This window comes from Triticum dicoccoides, chromosome 3A (assembly GCF_002162155.2).
Source record: "Triticum dicoccoides isolate Atlit2015 ecotype Zavitan chromosome 3A, WEW_v2.0, whole genome shotgun sequence".
In the NCBI taxonomy this organism is placed as follows: domain Eukaryota; kingdom Viridiplantae; phylum Streptophyta; class Magnoliopsida; order Poales; family Poaceae; genus Triticum; species Triticum dicoccoides.
The window spans coordinates 658,518,618-658,539,432 of NC_041384.1; the positions used below are offsets into that span (position 1 = coordinate 658,518,618).

Below are 20,815 nucleotides of genomic sequence, written 5' to 3' on the forward strand. Positions count from 1 at the left end.
CTGTATTTTTGCATGTAATAGTTATATAGTATTGCATAAACTAAGGGCTCCGACTATATTTTTTGTGTGAAACTTGTATTAAGCAATATTAAAATAAGTAATAAGGTATAGTGAGGATGATAGAGTTCTAATACTTTTGTGTATGTGGTATATTTGAACATGAGAGTACATACTCGTAGCAGTAAAAAAAAGAGCAATGCTAGACTCACGGGGTGGTTTTTTCCGTGTTTCACGGAGCTACCAACGTGGAGGTTTGAGATTGAATTAAACGGGTGGGAAGGGGCCCACCCCCCTGAAAATCAGGGAGGGGGATATGATTTTGGAAAATTAAGTAAAACGTTTGAATTAGTCTGTGTGTATAGTATTATTGCAAAAAATTAGTATATACTCCCTCTCTTCCAGACTATAAGACACATCAGTTTCCACGCAAGTTAATATTATGTATGTTTGACCAAGATTATAGAATGGAATGTCGATACCGACAATACAAAGCAAATAAAATATGAAAATACTTTTCTAGATGAATCTAATTATACTCCCTCCGTTCCTAAATATAAGTCTTTTAGACATTTCAAATGGACTACAACATATGAATGTATGTAGACATATTTTAGAGTGTAGATTCACTTATTTTGCTTCGTATGTAGTCACTTGTTGGAATCTCTAGAAAGACTTATATTTAGGAACGGAGGAAGTACAAATTTGGTGTTGTAAATATTTGATACGTTTTTCTAAAAACTTAGTCAAACATGCACATGTTTGACTTTGGAGAGAACTTATATCTGTACTTTATACTTCAAAACGAAGGGAGTATATTACATTTTTGAACAAATGAAATATATTAATATCATTTGGAGATACCAATTACACCCAACATCTGCAACAACGAAATGTCCGGATGCACACAGCCCGTTCAATCCAATAATCCGAATTGTGTAAGGCTCAACCAGGCAATCTCATACATAACCAGTGAAGACAGCGAACTCATTTCCACCGTATCTACCACTCTAATGTTAACAAGAACACCTTTATAAAAAAAACAAGAACACCGCACTCCACGAACTACATATGCATGATCCGCCCTGAAAGTGAAACGGACTGAACCTTTCCATAAACCTCCAGCACACAAGCTCCTTAAGTGTAAGGGCCCATGCCGATGCTGGAGCCGCCGTATGGAGCGCCGCCGGCGGCATCCCGGGATTTGGAGTAGCTGATGTAGTAGAACTCGCTGAGGATGGCGGTGAAGAAGGTGAAGGCTGCACCAGCAGCGAAGACGCCCTTGCGCAGCGTCTCGCAAGAGAGCGGGTCGCCGTTGAAGATCCCCCTGTACCGGGTGTGGTATGCATTACGGACTGATCCTGCCAGCAAACACGCCGCTGCGACGAGGAAGGTCAACCTGCAAATGGGAAGCAATCATATGAAAATTTCTCTGGGAACTGCAAGTGGAATGACTTGGTTGATAAATTACGTCATTATCTACTTTTTCCACATTACTACAAGTTGGGCGCAGATCCTGACTTCTAAGCCACCTGACTTGAGTCAGAGAACCTAAACGAAACCTCTAGGTACTGAAAAACATTTGGTCGTGACACACAACAGCAATAAGGTGAAAGAGCATCAAGTTCAAGTTTCAGTATATGTATTGAGGGACACAAGAAGGAGCAGTCAGAAACAGTCCAAGACGTGAAACCGGTTCCAAACTGGTGAGAATGGTCAGGCAATGGCATGTCTAAATTAGTTCAAGGCTGGGCTAGCTCAGGAGGACACCAAGGAAGCGAAGCCATTTACTCCATTGGCGTTGACTTAAGAACTGTTTAGAAAAGCCCAATACATGATTTCAAGGAAGATCAGATAAATAATTGAGCCACACAGTGCTAAAAAAAACTGAAGTGGTTCGACAGTTCATTGAAAAACTTAACTGAAGCATGTGCTCTCACCTCTGGCCAAAAGAGATGAGCATATAAACATGTTGTCACTAATTTACTGTAACGGTACAGCTGTTGGTAGTGGTTAGCACAGCTACACAGGTATGAAATAACAAATAAGAGGATACTACTACAGAAGGTCTCATTAACATTAGAGGAAAGAAAAAGAGAACTGCTACACAAATGAGGAGCTTTTCTACTACCTGCAGGGAAGCGGGTGATGGAGGTGAAGCTGGAGACAGGCTCCCAGCGGTGGGATCAATTCAATGAGGGGATGGAGATTATGGAGGAAACATAGAAGAAGAGGAGGAGCTCAAGGCTGCGGAGTGCGTAGAAAAAGGAGCAACAGTACCAGTTCAATAAGAGCAACTACTCCTACTATAATACAGTACTAGTTCTGTGCCAAAATTTGGTTCAGTCAAGAGATTCTATACCCAACTTATAACAGATCTAAGGTACCTGCACAATTCTGCATCTTCATAACAGAACTGTCAACAACTACTAAATTTAGCAGAAACACAGAACCCACAACTGTTCAGCCTTGGCAAATACTACCGAGCATGGTAAATTTTGATCTTGGCATCCTTCCAGGCTGACCAAATTAGGCCGTGAGGGGGCACCCACTTCAGAAGGCTCTCGACTCTAGTAAAGTAGTATTAAAGTAATTCTTAGCTTGAAATCAATAGCCAACCCAACATAAAACAAACCAGCAGCAGAATCGATACACACACATAGATCTGAACCCCAATCTCAACCTCACTTTAGATCTGAAGTGATGTCTAAAGTTTGGCTCAAGCGCCATCGGTAAATTCAGACCACAGGGCTAGATCTAATCAATTTCAAATTGCCGTAAAAGCGGAAAACTGAACTGATGGCCACAAATGTCAGAAGACAAACGAGAGGAAAGGAAGCTTAACTTAAACACACTGTGTAAAATAAACAGTTTACCATGAGAAGAGGAAGAGCATGAGGGCGCAGGCGCGCGAGCCCCCCGGCTTGAGCCCGCGGCCGCAGCAGAAGCAGCGGCTGGCGAGCATGACGACGGCCTGCGCGGCGACGAGGAGGAGCAGCGCGCCGACGCCGTAGCCGGTGGCGACATCCGAGTCGTAGACGCAGTAGTCGTACTCCTTGGCCAGATCCGGCGTCACCGTGGCCTTGCTGCGGCGCTGCTCGGCGGCGACGGCGAGGCCGAAGGCGATGAGGTTGAGGAGCAGGGCGGACACCTGCACGAGGATGGACGCCATTGCCATTGCGCTCTGCCTCTCCGAGGTGGTTGCTTGCTCTGCTGGGGAAAGTGAGGTGTGGAGCGGGTTCCGTGTCAAGTTAAAAGGTCGCGGCTTCGTGTCGGTGACGCCGGCGTCGGCGTGGAGCTGGTGAGTGCGAGCTGGCTAACACAGACTCAGATCTGGGGTTGGTGCTTCCCGAGAAGAAAAACAATTGATCCGGTTAGTTGGCTGGGGAGGTGAGTGAAGTGGACTGCGTGCCTAACGGCAAGGGAGCGTGGAGCACCGCCCCGAATGGCCGCGACCAACCGAGAACGGACGTTTCGCTCTCGGCCTACATGGAGGCGTCTTTTTTTTTTGCAAAATTCAAACTTTTTGCAAAATGCAAGTAAAAAAAGGTGTTACCTCCTCCGTCCCATGAAAAGTGTATATACATAAATTTTAGGACAAATTATGAAATGAAGTAAAAAAATTGCATTTGAACAAATTATGTTTCTTTGTTGCGGGCCGAGTGTTTGGGCCGGGTGTGTGCGCGCCGCTCGATCCACCTGGATCCAGCGCCCTTGTTTTGCGCCACGTCCCCATTACTCTCACCGCTTGACTCACATCCTTGTCTCTTCACCACGCCTCTCTTCCGCTCGTCCATCCCCCTGTTTTCACTTTCGCTGCGACCGTCATGAAAGAGTCAAAGCTCGCGCCCCTCCCCCTTCTCTATGCATCTCTTCGGACCTCCCCCGGCTATCGTAGGTTGCCACAAAGCCGGCACACACCGCCACGCGCAGCTACATGGACAAAACAAGGTGTCCGGTGTTGCAAACCACAGTCCCAGTGCACAAGAACAAGATGCTGCTACCACGTCTTATAGAGCTAGAATTGGCGCAGCGAGGTGCTACAACCAGCACGCGCCCGTGCTTCAACCAGCACACAACAATGCTGGGACGACATGTCGAGCTGCTACGAACTGGAGCGTGCATGGCGGCGACACCCACTGCCAGCCTACTACTACAACCATGGTTGTCGACTGCTGTGTTCGGCGAGGACAAATGCTACATCAGTCCACGTCGATGTTCTCACCTGCACGGGGACGGCGCCGTGAGAGGTGCTAGATCTGGCGAGGGTTTATTTTTTTGGACCGACAAGGCGAATTGCGGGAAACGACAAAGTTATTGTCTAGAACCAGCAAAACGGATTGTAGGAACTGTGGTTCCGGAATGCTACCATGACGACTCTCTGATGCAACATCCATGATTGCCATGTGCTGGAACCGTGGTCACTGGATGCTACATTCATGGTCACCACGAGCTGGAACCGTGGTCACCGGATGCTACATCCATGCTCACAACAAGCTGGAACCGTTATCACCAGATGTTGCATCGACACCCACCAAATGCTGGAACCAGCAGAGACGAGTACTGGCAACCGGTGATGTTCCAGCCATCGGCACACTGCAAAGGGGTTCAAGACGGCGTCGCGGCGGGGCAACCACGACTACTTGAGGCGCTGCTATCATGGACGACCAGCTCGGGGCGCGGTTATTTTTTACTGGATTCAACAAGCGCGGCGCGATGGAGGTGGAAGAAGACGTCAAACGTTTACGCGTCACTTCAATCCACTTTGATTTGACGGTTAGGAAAGAGCGAATACAACGGGCAGGGCCAGTCGGATGACCGGCGCCTAGTAGTCGCCATAAAAACCATTTTGTGCACACAATTTGGTAGTTCGCAAATAGATTGTCTGCATTAGGGAAGCAATTCTTCCACAACGCTTGGTTGACTGGACTGAGTTGATGCGCTACACGATAGTACAAGAAGCAATAAAAATGACATCCATGTCTGTTGACCACTTAGCGACGACTACAAGCACTAGAGAGAGCTGAAGGCACGCCGCCGCCATCGGCCTTGCCTCACCGTAGCCAGGCAAACCTTGATGTAGTAGAAGTCAGGAAGTTGTCGTGCTAAAATCCCAAAGGACCAGCACAACATAACAACAACTGTCGCTGATGAAAAGAAGCGTAGATCAGAAGGATCCAATCTGTAGAAGCACAAACATAGACGAACCATAACCGAATCCAAGACGATCCACCAAAGACAAACACTGACCAAATCCCTCGAGTTCTGCCAGAGACACGCGTTCACACACCCTTCGATGAAGCTAGATGCACCACCCGAATGAGGACTAAGCAGGGAGAACTTCATTTCATCTTCAGAGAGACGTCGTTGTCTCATCTTTCTGAGCACACAAACCCTAAACAAACCTAAAGAAACGCCTAAAGACGAAGCAGAAGCCCTCCCGCCGGCAAGGGATGGGATCCACCGCGCAGGAAACCCTTACGTGGGATTCGCTCATGGAAGGAACATGATAAAAATGTTTTATGGCCTTCCACGCAACCAACAAAGCTTTAGCAGCCAAAATCAACGCCGGCATAATGGAGCTGTCAAACCGAGGATGTGATGTACGGATTTGTTGATTTAAAATGAATTTTGTTTAATGTGGCAAACTAAAACCGAGTTCTTTGATGCTACAACACTTTTCAAGTTGATCTTGCTGCATATGTCTTGCATTGGTTTCACACTTTTGGTGCATATGGTATTTGTACGGTGTTACAGTAGTTAAAACAGTACGTTGCCTAATACAGTAGTATCAATTTTCTGTTGCATTGAGATGTTTCTTATTGCACCAAGTTTTTATTGGCAAAAGGAGGAGAAAATACGTGCGAAACGTCAGGCTCCTAAATCTGCAGGAAGAGAGAAAAGGATCATCCAGGATATAATGACCGAGCCTGTGAAGTACTGATAGACAGTGGACTCGCAGCACTTCGGCTCATCATTTCCTGCCTCAGCCAATATGAAGCCAAGCACAACATACATTTCTTTTTAACAAAGTACAACATACATAACGACTGGCAGCAGAGCCAGGTCAGCTTAGCTGTGTTCTGCCTCTCACAAGTATCCTCAGCATCCATTTATTCGGAAGATGCCACACATACCTTCAAAACCTGCCCGGTCAATAGGGAATACTACTAGTAATATTTACTAGCACCACACGGGGCTCTCAGGGAAGACGAATCTCCTGGACTTGCAATCTCCCTCGCTGCTGAAGCTCATAGAGCATGAGCAGTGCGGCGGAATCCATCGCGCTCTTCTTATCCGCAAAGCAATCCCCTGTGAGGCTGATCACATCACTATTCGGTATGTGCAGTTTTATGGTTGACGCGAAGGTGAACCCTTGACCTTGAGGCGTAGGCGTGCTATCACGGAAAATGGGTAGATTTAGCTGGTCAGTTTACACAAGCTACCTGGAAGGACACTCATCAGTAATCACAGGGAGAGACAGGTTTGAGGCAAAAGTACCTTTGTTCTACCTTCGCACAATCGAAATTAGGAGCTGGCCATTGTAACTTTTTGCAGAACTCATACAGTCCTGCACGGGGTCCTCCTTTGCTCATTCTCACTGGCCAGTCCACTGCGTAAGTGAGACATTATACACAGTTCCACTGAGTTGACAAGAACTCGTGCTTGGGATGACAAACAAAACATACCTGGTTTATCAAGACTGGCAGCTATCTTTGATCCAGCTGATCGCTTTCCCCTGGTTGGTGTTGAAAGTTGTATATCCATTGCATCAAAAATGTTACGATGATCCTGGAACTGTTGCGTGTTGCTTGCATTCTTTGGTACTATAAGTCCTTCCTCCTGCAGAAGAAAATCGAACATTGATGGGTTGAACTGCTGGACCTTGAAAACAAAACGATGTCAAAATAGTGAAAGCACAAAACAGAAAACGGGTACCTCAAGGTCCTTGAGTAACATGGAAGCTGCATGTGCTTTAGCATCCTTTTTGCTCTTGCCACAACCTTGCCTGACAAGGAGCGTCTCCTTGAGTTGCACATCCAGAGTAGCCTCTATTTTGTCTCCATCTGTACGCTTAATTCCATCTGTACACTTAATTCCTAGAAAGTACCCACTTTTGTTGCACCATTCGAGAAGCTCTCTGAAGGGAGGTAACTCCAGCTTCTCAGGTGTAACAATAGGGGAAAGAAGAGGTTTGAAAATACCCCAAACTACCTCCAAATCAAGTTTTCTATCTATAAGAATTGCACCCGCAATACTTTCTACAACATCACCCAGAACCTGCAGGGCAAAAGAAAGAAAACTATGATATTAATATAGATAGGTGGTCAACTACACTAGTACACGACGATTCTGGAAAATGAAACAGAAGGTGAATAAAAAAATTAACAACAGTAATACCCATAAATAAAAAATGTGACTAATAATCTATTTAGCCATCTTGAGTAAATCATACACATCGAAGGCAAAGGAAGAGAAACATACCTTAGGCCCTCTTAATGCCGCATCTGATAAAAGGTTGAGTTTGTCCGTGGAAGAATTCTCTAAACTATCCACATATTCAGTAATATTTTCTGGTAATTTCCCAGAAGAATGCTGGAGAAACTGATATAACTTATGCTTCACTGCGAGTTGTGCAAAATTTTCATTGTTTACTGATGCAGACCGTAAATCTGTCAGCTCCCCCTCATCGGTGTCTTTATGACTAGAGAAAAGATGTCGTGTTAAAAGAATATCCAAGACAGCATCACCAAGGAACTCCAGACGCTGGAACAAATAGACGCATTCAGTGTTTTCCAGTAAGAAAATTGAATAATAAAGATTTGAAAACACCCAACATGAATAGCCAGCTAAATTAAATTTAATGCTAACATCAGCCATTACCTCGTAGGAATATCCTTCTGCTGATTCCTGCAGTGATGGGTGGGTAAGAGCTTCTAGCAGAAGACCTTTCATCAAAAATACATAGCCTAGTTTTGCTTCAACCTTTTCAATTACATCATTTTTTGGAAGATAAGTCTGCACAGATGCACTCAAGAACTGACCAATCAATTCTTCCTCAACTTCAACATTAATTCCCAACCATTTGAGAACAGCCATAGCTGCTCTTAAGCCACCTTCTACATAATATGCACCGATTATAGCTTCGACGCAATCAGAAATTGTTTTGGAACACATCCATCTGTGTCCCTTATCACACAGCTGGCCTACTTTCACATTAATATCCTCAGTGACAACCTCAGAATTTACTTGGCAATTACAAGGAACAGGATGAATGGAGAGCTGTCCTGGTGCAAGCCATCGACGAGGATCAAATGCAGCATCACGTATATAACCCTATGAATCACATGCCACCAGTTACAGGATTAGTCTGTGATAATGTTAACAGTCCACTTAACAAATGCAACATTTGTATAGATTGCCCAGAATGAGATACAATTTACCTGTATTTTGTGTTCAATTCCAAACCCATAAAGTGCAGCATTAGATATTATATCAACCCTACTGGATGTTAACTGCCCCTCATCCATGTTAGGAAATTTTAGGAAAAGGTGACAACTAACGACATACTTCAACACAGAATCTCCCAATAATTCCAGACGCTCCATTGAGAAGTCTTCAGAGCATCGAAGAGTTGTGATAGCTTCTAGAATCTGAAGTGCATGTGCAAATTTATTATGTCCATTTCATGGAACACAATAAACGTAATGTATAGAAGTGATAAAAAATACTAATGCCGATTTCTTACCAGAAAGCTTGATACATTAGAATCGTCATATGAAATTTCACTCTTTAGTTGACTGGCTAGCATTAATGCCTCTATACGATGCATCAAAGATGGGAACAAATAAAATGTTCTTAAAATGTCATCAGAAAAATTAAGGGGAATCAGCAACTCTGGGGGCATGTGAACACGGTTGTTTGCCTTAGTTATATCTGATGTGCCACCCTTTTTCTTCTCACCGTTACCTAGAAAAGGCAGCGAGCAGACATGAGGCTCATATATAAATAATCAAGCAAAGCATGAACAATGAGGACAAGATATATGGCGAATGCACCCGTCTAATTAAATGAGCTCATTGTTAATCATGTTTGATGCATGAAAAACGAAGATGATTTATGTAATAATTCTTCAAGAAACTACAAAGTGACTAAAACTGAAACTGGCTACAGAGGGAAAGACAAGGACCTTCATCTCTGAGCTTCGAGGAAAGAATGTTGTGAGGCCTATGACTGGGTTTCAGCACTAGTAGTGGCTGTGAGGGATGACGAAGAACTATGCCATACCTGCAAATGAAATAAATTAATTTAACATATTATGCTTGAGCAAGCACATGAATATGTGCAGTAACAAACATACTTCTTCTCAAAGTATTCTGCAAAGGTGCGGAACTCTGTTCCTTTTTCATCTGATACACCATCAAATGTGCTATTGGCAGATAGATCGGCAACATGAAGAGCAGTATATATCTTTCCTGTGTGGACTGCCAGCACTACCACATTTCTAAGGAAATGAGTCTCACATGAAGTGTTGGCGAAATGAATTAGATCTTCATCATTTTGGTCGAAATCAAGTATTCCCTGTATGTTCATTTTTTCTTCAGAATAAATCTTCCTCAAAAGTTTAACAGCTGTTGCGGCTTCATCAATCACTCTCCAGTTGATGCATGTAATATCATGGGACTCCACAGTAGGATCCATAGGTAAAATCAAATACATATTTGGATTATTCCAGATAAACGTGTCATCTTTATTGAGAATAAACTCCCGCGGAACGTCGGATGATTTTGATCCAGTGAACAACTTTCCAAACAAACCATTGAACAGAAGTGCTTGAAATAGCTTTGCTTGCTCCATCTACGCGAGGAAAACAGAATGAATCTTTCATATGTTAATCAAAAGTGACAAAAAGAACAGGGATAACAATGGTAGCAAGAAGAGAACACAAACTTGAGCAGACCTGTTGAACATCCAACTCAAAAAGGCCACAAGGAGAGACTGAAGCTTTCACCATCTTGTCATGTAGAAACAGATCAATATCCAAATTAGCAGCTTCATGTGCTATAGTTTTATCAATTAACAGAACAAAATCGGAGTATTTCTGACCAACTTGGTCACAAAGAAATTTCATTCTGTAGCCTTGAAGCTTAACAGCAGTTCTCTCTGATGCCCAGGTACCAGACAACCCACATACTCTAGTTGTACCATGTAGCTCCTTTCGTTTGGTTGTACCTTCGTGGAGGCAATAAAAGATTGTCATCAGAAATACAGGTTCCTTTTTATCACAATTAACTCAGGAATAAATATTTTGTAAAAATATACAACATTTAGAGCTTAGTAATAACTCACCTACACCAGCCAAAGATGTGAGAACGTCAGTTTTGTTCACAGATTCCAGTGGTGGCTCTTCAACAGATAGACAAAGAGAGTCAGTAAGTACTCCTAGCTGATGCAGCTGCTTACATGCATCAAGACAAACAAGCTGTTTTGCTTTCTTCTTGTTTCTTGCTTTTGGACCCACCAAAGGTGGCAACATGTCACTAGATGGTAGTGTTAACGTACACACAAAACCATCACCGTGGTTGGTGAACTCAAACAAAGGTTTTGTGGTGTCGTACCTGTGACATGTTCAGAAATGTAAGAACGTGAAATTGGAGCCCTCCACACAAAATGACAACTGGTATCGCAGATTTACAGGTGTAAAATGTGTAGCCAAGAATAACCAGACTAAAAAATGCGATCACCATACTTGTCTCCTGGAAGCTTGTCACAGTATTGGACGATAACACTAACGCTAGAACCAGCAGTTACTTTTGCTCCGGTTGTGCCTACAAGGTATTCATTTTTTTCTTCAACTGGGAAGAAACCAGGGAGTAGATCCTCGGAATCTCTGTTCAAAGCAGTCTCAACCATTGACTTCTCGCTTCTCAAAATGGCAGATATCAAATTATTTTGTTTAACATTTTCCCTGCAAAGAACATCGCAATTATAGCTTCTTTGTTTTCCCTTTTCACCATTCCTTTTTGCAACCATTTAACACCACAAGCATAAAAAAATCTAGAATTAACAGCCAAGTGAAAATTTTACCTTTCAATCATTAGTATGTACTGAGAGTCCTTCTGGCGTGCTCGTCCACGTGACTGCATATAACTACGGGTAGTCTTTGGCAAATCAAATCTTATTACACACGAGCAGTCTGTGACATCAATACCCTCTTCTGCGACATCCGTAGTAAATAGTAAGTTCACCTACATTTAGTCCAGAATGGGAAGACAAAGAAATGTCAGATCACAAGGACCAAGTTTCCCTTTCTCTAAATGTCGACAGAATCTAACAACCTTTCCAGAGCGAAATGAATCCAGTGTGTCCTTTTGCATTTTAGGGGTCAGAGCGTCCACTGAAGAACTCCCTCCAGTAAGAGAAGAAAATGTAAAATGTGAGAGGTGTCCAATTTTCTTCATTGTCCGTTCCATGGCTCTAGCAGTGATCTTTCGATCCACAAAAATGAGGCATCGGACATGATCACAGTTACTGCTAGGAAGAGAAGCATGTCATGTCAGTGTAAAGGAGCAGAATTATGTCATCATGTGAGGTAAAACCGTAAAAGTAGCGTATTTACCTGAAAGAGTGGAAGATTTGGATGAGTTCATAAAGCTTTGGTGAAATATAACCCGTCTTAATTGCTTCCACACATCCACTCTCAGAATTTAGAAGCACATCGCTACCTGAAATGACAGGAACTCATTACAGATGATATATCATACTTGATCTAGTGGTAAATGCTACATTTATTTAATATTCTTCGGCCAACAGTTTTGCATAATAGTGTAAGGCTGCAAAAAAGATCATCGGAATAATAGGGTATTGCTGGTTTTAGTTACACATCATCACACCTTGCTGGAGGTGCTTGTCAATTATACATGACATATCCTCAAAGAACTTCAGATGAAGCACTGAAATTTCTGCAAGCAGGAACGAGCTATTTGCAACACTTTGAATATTTGTGGCATCAGAAGCTTTCTTCAGCCAACCTTTTCTCTGACCCCTTTCAATGTAGATTTTGGTGGCCTACAAGGAACATAAAGTATTAACTATGGCGTGATGCCCTAAATGTCAAATAGTGATTAAAAAATTAAGATAAAAACTGCATTACATGTTACATGAAACATTAGAACCAATGAATCTAAGAGATACCTCACTAGCACAAAGAAGACCAATATCATCGATGCAATACAGGATTTTGGCTGAAGAATTGGATAGACGCCTCCGTGATTCTTTAGCTATTTCATCGGATTCTTTATTCTGGCAGTTAGGCTTATTCTGCAATGTAGTTATTAACGCATCGTACTGCACGAACAAAAATTAATTGTCCTCAGAAATAAAATCTCGAGCCACTGAACTTCAGTAACATATACTTAAACAGTAGAGGAGGGACTAAAACGAGAGACCTCAGAATGCAAAAGTCCCAACTCTTCACTCAAATCCTTGAAACAAACTGTTTTTGGGTCATAGTATCTGTCCACTTCTTTTGCAGAAGGAGCGCAAAGCTCTATCTCTGCTCTATCAGCCACAGCGTAGATCTGTTCAAGCAAAACAGAAATATATAGGTTGAAGGCCACAATCTAGAAACATATCTGGATATGGATATATGTTTGGAGTTTTTTTTCTAGATCCACAGGCACTAGCCCTTGTGGCTTTTAAATTAAAAGAGAACAGATACTAGGTCGAATGCGGTGGGCCACTAGGGGCCACGACCCCACACACCTCTAGCCAATTGGTTGATGCCCACTTCTATATGTTTGCAGTTCAATGGACAAAAATAGAATGCTGCAGTGATCACAACTAGAATATTGTGCAAATACCTTGTATAACCAGAAAAATAGGAACTACCTTAGCATTTAGAAGCTTTTCCAGTTCAGTGAACTGAACTTCACAATCCAGATTAGAAGAGACACCTATAAAGATGACAAAGAAAAATCAAAATCATCAGAGAAGATTTATGGGGTGTAGAAGGAAATCAAACCTATGGTAGATACTACTCCCTCCGTTCCGAATTACTTGTCGCAGGTATGGATGTATCTAGATGTATTTTAATTTTAGATACATCCATTTCTGCGACGAGTAATTTGGAACGGAGGGAGTACGACGCAAGGGAACTTCAGAAATATTGACAGTCCATGGCAGAAATACAACTGAAGATTATGCCCTTGAAGAGTTACTTCTCTGGATTAATGTTTCTTTCACTTGGCAATCACATGTCACGTTTAGTAATTTAGCTCATGACCTATATGCTATTGTTCATAAGAATGTTACAGTGACCTTTCATCATAGTCTACGATCAAGTTTATCCATGCCACTGTACTTACTGTTTAGCATTCACTTGTTTACCTTAAATTATGTATTTGACACGAAGTTCATCAGTTTATTTAATATATCTGACATGCAAGTAGAAACAATTCAAAGCATGCAGTGTTGTACGCAATGTAGCAAAACAAAAAAGTATTTTATGTATTTGTGAATGCTTGCCTTTCCTTATAACAGGCGAGGCCGTCATACCAAACACCTTTGGCTTGTGGTCAGATTGGTGATAGTAGTCCTGCTCAAAACATGTCCATGGCGAACACAACAATTTCAGAATGATTATAAAAAGGAAATGTTCAGCACAACAAGGTGATCTGGTGTTTCACAATACCTTCATTATTCTCGAATAAGGGTGTTTGCCAGTTGCACGATGGCACTCATCAAATATCATAAGACTAACCATGTCCAAGCTCAAGAAAGCTTTGCCTAAAGCACTTAGCAACACATCTGGTATCATCACCATGACCTGCAATGTTTCAATGGCACTCCAAAGTAAGTGACAAAAGCATCTACATACAAATGAAACAAAGCATAGCACTGATCAAAATTTAAGAAAGGTATAAGAAAATGGGCCTATGTACGAGTCCAATGCACGAATGAAGTGGTAGTAGATGTATTGTTTGTTAGCCCAGTATCGCACAGATGAATTGGCAGAAGTTATCACAGATGACGCATCAAGCGATGGTATGTTAATAAGGGGTAGGGAGGCTAAGAACGAATACAGATGAAAATAAAATTATTTCTTGGTCAAATAAGCAGAGGACGACTCAGAAAGTATGAATATGCTTGTTAAGTCGACTAAATCGTTATACAATGGTATTAGATATCAACTGTCAAGGTCTTTCAATGCAAGTCAGAAGCATTTAGGGGCTGTTTGGTTTTCGCCTGTGTACGCCCTGCCAATCTTGGCAAGCCAAATAATTGGCGTAAGAATTGGCCGCCCCAGACTTGCCAATGATTTGGCGTGAAACTGAACTGGAGGAGTTGAGGTGGGCTGGGCGCACCAAAAAATTGGTGCCCATCCAAACAGAATGCCAAGCCTAGTCAACGACCAAAATTTTGGATCGGCAGCTGAGGGCTGCAATCCAAACAGCCCCTTAATCTGTCTATATCTATATACCAATATGATCCAACAAATCTCAGACATCAAACAGTGTCAATCCAACGGCCTATATTGCTCCAATGGCGAGCGCTCAACATGTTTAGCATGCAGTTAATAACATACGAAATATAGACTATCCATGTAATTACGCGTAATTGATATCCTACCTCATATTAACATGCAATTAATTTTCTGCCTAATATCAACATGCAATTAATTTTCTACCTGAGATCAACGTGCATTGCACGTACGCAACGCATTTACCGGTGTTATCAAGTAGTATGATATAATGAACAGAAAAATTCAGACAAGCATTGTTACCATGATACAATGAACAAATGAGGAACCAACAGGCCTGGACCAGCAATTACCTGAGATTTCGATATTTTTTCTTTCCATCTCTGAGGCGTCCAGTGATCAACCCCCGAGGCACCGCAATACAGCTCCACCTCAAAATCTGTGTGGGTTTTAATCACCTCACATTGCTGCGGCAACAAAATGTCAGAACATACTAGTTTCATATACCAAGATGAATGGACGATCACCAGCCTACATACTGCAGTAGTACAACCTGTGTGACGAGCTGAACTGTTGGTGCAAGGAATATGATCTTCCCATTGTTATTTGATTTGTCAATCTTTTTCCCAAACTCTTTCATGAGCATCACAGCAATCATCGTCTTCCCGGCTCCTGTGTCAAGCATTGCAATCGTGTTTCGCGCCTTGGCAATCTCAAAGACATCGAGCTGGTATCTGACCGATTTCAATATCAGAAAGCAACATCAGGTACAGATACAGTACTCTGTCTGATCATACAAGACTGTATAATCCTGCAACAAAAATAAAGAAATGGTGCCAAACCTTCTGGGTGTGAAAACTTGAGACTCCGTCTTCTGCCGCTTCTGCCCGTCTGCTTCGTCTCCTTGAGCACACGACTCCGATGGCCTCTTCAAAGGGTTCATGTTAACTGCCCAAAATCCAACAAACAGTTCAGCGAGAGAGATCAATGGCGAACCCCAATCCTTAGAAACCCCCTCACCAATTCGAACAGAATCAAATTAACTCGAGAGGAGGGGGGGAAACAGAGTGCTCGTGTTCTGTCAGAAACGAAAAGCCGGAGCACCTTAACCCCCAAAAACCCTCGCAGAAACTCCCAACTGGCAGAAACCCCAGAGCAGAGATGCCGAAGTAGATCAATGGCGCCGGAAAATGTTCTGGAAGCGCCCGCGTGCCCCGATTAAGCCCCGCGGAAGCTCCAACATCAAGCCAATCCGCCGCCATTAACGCGAATGCACGGAGCCGCAATCAACCGGGTCGAACGCGCATTGCCAAATCAACCCCGGCGGCCTGATCGGCAGGAACGCCGCAGCCGCGAAACCCGAACCGGCCGAGAGCGGACACAAAACCCCAAGAGGGACGCGCAAGGCGGCGAGGCGAGGCTAGGTTGGTTGCTTACCGTCGGGGACGGGGGCGGCGGCCTCCGCCTCCGCCGGCGCCGGCGCGGGACCGGTGGCGTCCATCGCGTCCTCGCCGGCCTCTCCGCCTCCGGGCGCCGATTCCGGTTCCGCCTCCGCCATGGGGGAGGGAAGAATCGTACGAGGCAAGCTTCGGAGTAACCCCCACTACAGAGTACAGACCACAGTACTACTACTACTCCTCTGCTTTGGGGTTTGTGGTTTGGCACTGACGCGCGCTGGCCCACCGCGAATGCGCCGTCGGGTCGGATCCCTCGGCGGTTTATATTTATATGGGGAGGGGAGGGAGGCGTCACGGCGGGTGGGGTCGGATCCCTCGGCCGCGTTTCTGCATCCGGAAGCAGACACTGACGCGGCCCCCTTTCCTTTCCTAAATCCAATTTCTTCCGTCATTGGGAGCTGACGGTTCCGGCCCGTGCCTCGGTCAGGGGCCGCGCGGCGGTGGGGCTTTGGCGCGTGCCACGACGAGGCTGACCCGTGGGCCCTGCAACGGGCTCGGTGGCCTGCGGGGCCCGGTGGTCGGCGGGGCTGGGAGCCTGGGGTGGGGTGGTCGCTTGGTGATTCCCCTGTGGACTGTGGTGGTGGGTGGCGACGTTTGCTCCTTTTGGGGTCTGGATTTGGGACGACGGGCGTGCACTGGCTCGTCGTGTCCCTCCTGCCCTGTGTGGTGCGCGGTGCACGGTAATTCAGGCCCGCGACCACGGGAGAGAGAAAGCGGGCGGACCGGCCACGGTCCACGCCGAAAGGTGCGGCTTCCAGTACCCGGCTTCAATCAAGAGGACACAACCAAAACTGTCAAAAGAAAAGAAAAGAGGACACGACCAAATGTTGCGATTTCCATGTGCTCCACACTGGCGCATCCTAAAGTGGAGCACAAGTGTGCTATTTATCACCAAAAATTCGCTCCGAATAAAATCATGCTACACAGAATACATGAGTAGGTGAAGATCATGCTTTATGTCTCCTCCATTTGCTTTTGTGATATTTCTTGTTTATTTGGATACAAACACTATGTTTCGGTAAAAGAAACGGGATATCATGTTTTCTTTTTTGTGTTGGGTCCCATTTTATGTGGGACATGTCCAAAAAAAATAGATAAGCACGCGTCGCGGCATAAATTACAGTGCCCAAATATAGCACGGGCTTTGAATCGATCAGGATGAACCAAATTCTTTTTGGCTTTGGAGGTAAAGACTTTGGGTTTTTCTTCCTATCATTGATGTGGAGGTGAAGCAGTCACTGGTAACTGACGTTTTCGGACCAGAATCACATTCTCTGACTTGCTACGGCAAAGTAGTATAGCTATAATGATTCGATTTGGAATGAGCTAGCGGCCCATATCGAAAATTGCAACATGCCAACTCATGTCAAAACAAAAAACAAATCTAATTGTTTTTGGTATAGCTCCGAATGGTAACAAAAACATCGATGTGGTGCATATGACACCGTATATATCTCGCAGGTCTCGTTGGTTTTTTTTTTGGGGGAAATCTTGATGTTTGTTTCTTGATAACTTCTCTACAAAAGCTCTGCGCCTGCCACGCAAGATTTTGATGTTTCTTTATCAAGAGTTGAGATTAATAATAAGCTAAAGAACACATGAGAGAAATGGAGTGGCCGGTACCATGGATGGTGGGCTAGATAGTTAGTTTTTTTTTCTTTTGCAGGTAGACAGTTTGGGTTTGATCCTCAACTCTGGCTTAACTAATTTAATATTTGGTCTCTGCTCGTTTTAGAGAGGTCACTTGGTGGCTTATGGGTTAGCCATAGTTTTAAATAGCATGCTATGTTCTGCCTTGGATTGCTTTGGCCCATTTGACTGGATTCCCAGTATGGCACCTTGCCCATAAAAGCGAACTACTAACTTCGGTGAAGGAAGAAGCAAGTTCCCAAGAGAAGTGAAGTCATCAACCTGGTATTAGTTTGCCAATCTCATTGGAACCAGAAGCAAGTGGTAAAGTCACCCTTTGGCTAAAAAAACGATTTGTATGCGTGGCGCAACACACACCTCTGCAAAAGAAGAGAAAGAACGGAAATTCTATTTTTCTTAATTGACAAAGCAAAGGGAGTTATCAACCCTTTTTTCCGAAACCCTATAACGGCTAGTTCCCAATGCTCGGCTTCCTACCTCCTCTAACAAAATCAAAGGTAATATCCTCCGTTTTCCAAGAAGATAAGTTCTACGGCAAAGGATGCCAACGGAACAGATCAGGGGGCGGTATTCTTATTCCTTGGCTCGCCATTTATGAAACAAAACTAGATATTTCTTATTATTTTCTTAGGAGTTGAGCTCCGCATTCTACGTTCCACGCTAAATCACGCTAAACTGTACGTGATGTGTTTAGCTTTAGGCCATTTCAACTGGTATGGCGGTGCTATAGCGTTGAGACATCGTGTTATTTAGAAATATGGGGTTAGCAACATGAATTAGTGTGATCGACAATTTAGTCCATCCTTCGGCTTTACCTTAATTAAATCATCTTTCCTAGACATAACTTATTTTCCTTATTCTATCAATAACGCTACAGATAAAGGGAAAAAATGAGTTGTTCAGTTCTATTGTTCAATACCTAATTTCACTCATTATTAATAGGCTTCTATTTTATCTGAAAATGCATATACGAATATGGTGCCACGCGAGGATGGTATCATGTCAGTCCGCTACCACGTGATTCATGTAGTATGCATACCATAAAACATGTATAATTTTTATCGTAACTCTGAAAGATGGTATTAAGGAGCGTATCTTGAAAATTCTCAAGTGCAAGAATTGTTGTAGCACTTTTCAATGAAGGCCATGGTAAATATGGAGCGTCGAACCCGCAAGAAGGTAAATGTAAAATCAATATTATCTCAGGTCATATCTGCCACGCTAATACAACCCTGCGTACACAGAGTGTTTGCTTTATCTAGAAACAATAAATAAAACTATGTTGCGGGTATAAAAAGGTAACTTTGCAAGATAACGAAGAACATATACATAAAAGATGGGTGTTTCCTAAGCAAGGATACAATAAATACAAATGGCAAGTGTGGAATAGTGGTGGTATGGTGTGCGAAATTGTCCCTAGGCAATCAACTAAGTTACTAAAGCGATCATCGTAATTGCAGTTTATATGTGGGAGAGGCCTCTGCTAACATATAATCCCTTACTTGAAATTTTATGCACTTATGATTGGAACTATTAACAACCATCCGCAACAACTAACAAGTTCATTAAGGTAAACCCAATCATGGAATTGAGATATATTGCCTCCCCCCTTCAATCTAGTATGTATCAATTTCTATGGTCTGACGAGGTTTCAGTCACTCTTGCACCCATATGCATAGTCCTATCAACATACAAATAACCCTATGGTGTGATCCACATACACACTCATATGATGGGCACCAAAGGACAGTAACATAATCATGAGCAACTGAAATCAATCATAGTGATTCACCAATTAACCCATAGGACAACAATAATCTACTCAGACACAAAGAAGAGGCAAGAAATCATCATAATAATAATCAATAGCATCCAAACACCATGTTCAAGTAGGGGCTTACAGTGGTATGCGGGGGACTGAACCGCCGAAAAGAGGTGATGAAGATGTTGGTCAAGACGACAATATTGACGAAGATGATCACCGCGATGATGGTTCCCTCGGCGAGAGAGGCTCCCCTTTGGCTTCTTCCTCCATTGCCTCTCCTCTAGACGGGGAGAGGTTCTCCCCTCTGGTCCTTGGCCACCATGGCTTGCCCCTTCAAGATTGGATCTCTTCTCTCCGTCTCTCTGTTTTTCGGCATTATTTTTTGGCCAAACACAATTTCTTAAATAGCCGAAGATTTGTAACTCTGATCAGGCTGATATTTTGAGGGGATCTTTCTCCATTTCTTGTGGCGAAAGAAGGTCTCCAACAAATATCCACAACCCCCACGCTGGCACAGTGTGCCCGGGGGTGGGTGCAAAACATGAACAGACACAGGGCACTAGATTAATAGGTTAGTCCAAAAAATATATATATTGATGCCAAAAATATGTAAAAGTGGTATGATAATAGCATGAAACGATGAAAAATACATTGAAGACGTATTAGCATCCCTAAACTTAATCCACGTTCGTCCTCGATTTGGTAAATGATAATCAAAGATAATTATTAAACCTGATAATAGTGGTGGCAATGGTGAAACCGGAAGCTGCTAGAGCTCGGACACTAATGAATGTATTTTTACACCCATTACATAATTGTTCAGACCTGTTAGTCTCAGATATTTTGAGAAAATCACTCTGATCTTATAACTAATGACTAATAAATGCAAAAGATTGCAATTCCCATTGTTTAATTTGTTTCTGCAGGAAAATGCAGAACATTCAAAGAATAGTCATGCGTCATCCTTAGCAAGTTATAGCAAAAGTTGAGGAGCATGAAAGTGAAATGTTGTTAAAAGAAAGAGAGTTAAGCTCCATGGCTTGAAACTAAAAAACGTCCATGATTATTGAAAGCTTGAAAAGTACTGATTGCAAAACTGTGATATGGATTATGCTCATTAATTTCCATTTGGAATAACTTTTCCTCATAGTAGTTACTTATCCGGTTGGGAGCTAACATATGTAGTTCTTTAACTGAATATAGGAAGGAATTTGGAAAATCTTTAGATCTACATTGACCACAATAGAATACTAGCAGGTAGTGCACGGCATGCCGCTGCGCCTCACTGGTTCATCTAGGGATTATCAAAGCGTTGCATGCTTTTTATTAAACTCGGCATATATTGGGTAAATTTAGTAACACAGAGCACAAGAGAGAAAAGAGAGTGAAATAAGAAAACTATTGGTAAAAGCTATATTTTAAGGGAACCCATGAGAATTTGGTTTACTTATTTGTGGATGAGAG

At 43.2% G+C, this 20,815-nt stretch overlaps 2 protein-coding genes across 3 annotated transcripts; both read right to left on the minus strand.

Annotated features, from left to right (window-relative positions):
* Positions 1 to 795: 795 nt before the first annotated feature.
* Positions 796 to 3,376, minus strand: LOC119270010. The gene is made up of 2 exons (XM_037551951.1): positions 2,874 to 3,376; positions 796 to 1,396 (listed from the first exon to the last, which is right to left on the minus strand). The coding sequence occupies exons 1-2, from the start codon at positions 3,173 to 3,175 to the stop codon at positions 1,135 to 1,137; spliced, it is 564 nt and encodes a 187-aa protein (XP_037407848.1). The 5' UTR covers positions 3,176 to 3,376; the 3' UTR covers positions 796 to 1,134.
* A 2,598-nt stretch (positions 3,377 to 5,974) lies between these two features.
* Positions 5,975 to 16,136, minus strand: LOC119270011 (endoribonuclease Dicer homolog 3a-like). Of its 2 annotated transcripts, none has more exons than XM_037551953.1 (26): positions 15,917 to 16,136; positions 15,322 to 15,427; positions 15,033 to 15,213; positions 14,833 to 14,946; positions 13,691 to 13,825; positions 13,525 to 13,594; positions 12,889 to 12,953; positions 12,447 to 12,578; positions 12,193 to 12,345; positions 11,892 to 12,066; positions 11,618 to 11,723; positions 11,337 to 11,529; positions 11,086 to 11,246; positions 10,748 to 10,966; positions 10,348 to 10,616; positions 9,959 to 10,230; positions 9,359 to 9,855; positions 9,188 to 9,285; positions 8,747 to 8,967; positions 8,442 to 8,651; positions 7,882 to 8,334; positions 7,483 to 7,764; positions 6,937 to 7,278; positions 6,687 to 6,840; positions 6,499 to 6,610; positions 5,975 to 6,395 (listed from the first exon to the last, which is right to left on the minus strand). In XM_037551953.1, the coding sequence occupies exons 1-26, from the start codon at positions 16,035 to 16,037 to the stop codon at positions 6,200 to 6,202; spliced, it is 5,037 nt and encodes a 1,678-aa protein (XP_037407850.1). In that variant the 5' UTR covers positions 16,038 to 16,136; the 3' UTR covers positions 5,975 to 6,199. The 2 variants fall into 2 exon arrangements, with proteins under 2 accessions (XP_037407850.1, XP_037407849.1); XM_037551952.1 differs by having other exon boundaries at positions 11,337 to 11,532.
* Positions 16,137 to 20,815: the final 4,679 nt, after the last annotated feature.

Coding starts and splice junctions, on each gene's coding strand:
- LOC119270010 (XM_037551951.1), bottom strand. CDS start 3,175: ATGGCAATGGCGTCCATCCTCGTGCAGGTGTCCGCCCTGCTCCTCAAC. Junction 1,397..2,873: donor ATGCTCTTCCTCTTCTCATG/GTAAACTGTTTA, acceptor TCCCATTTGCAG/GTTGACCTTCCTCGTCGCAG.
- LOC119270011 (XM_037551952.1), bottom strand. CDS start 16,037: ATGGCGGAGGCGGAACCGGAATCGGCGCCCGGAGGCGGAGAGGCCGGC. Junction 15,428..15,916: donor CGCCGCCCCCGTCCCCGACG/GTAAGCAACCAA, acceptor GATTTTGGGCAG/TTAACATGAACCCTTTGAAG. Junction 13,826..14,832: donor AAAAAATATCGAAATCTCAG/GTAATTGCTGGT, acceptor GAAACATTGCAG/GTCATGGTGATGATACCAGA.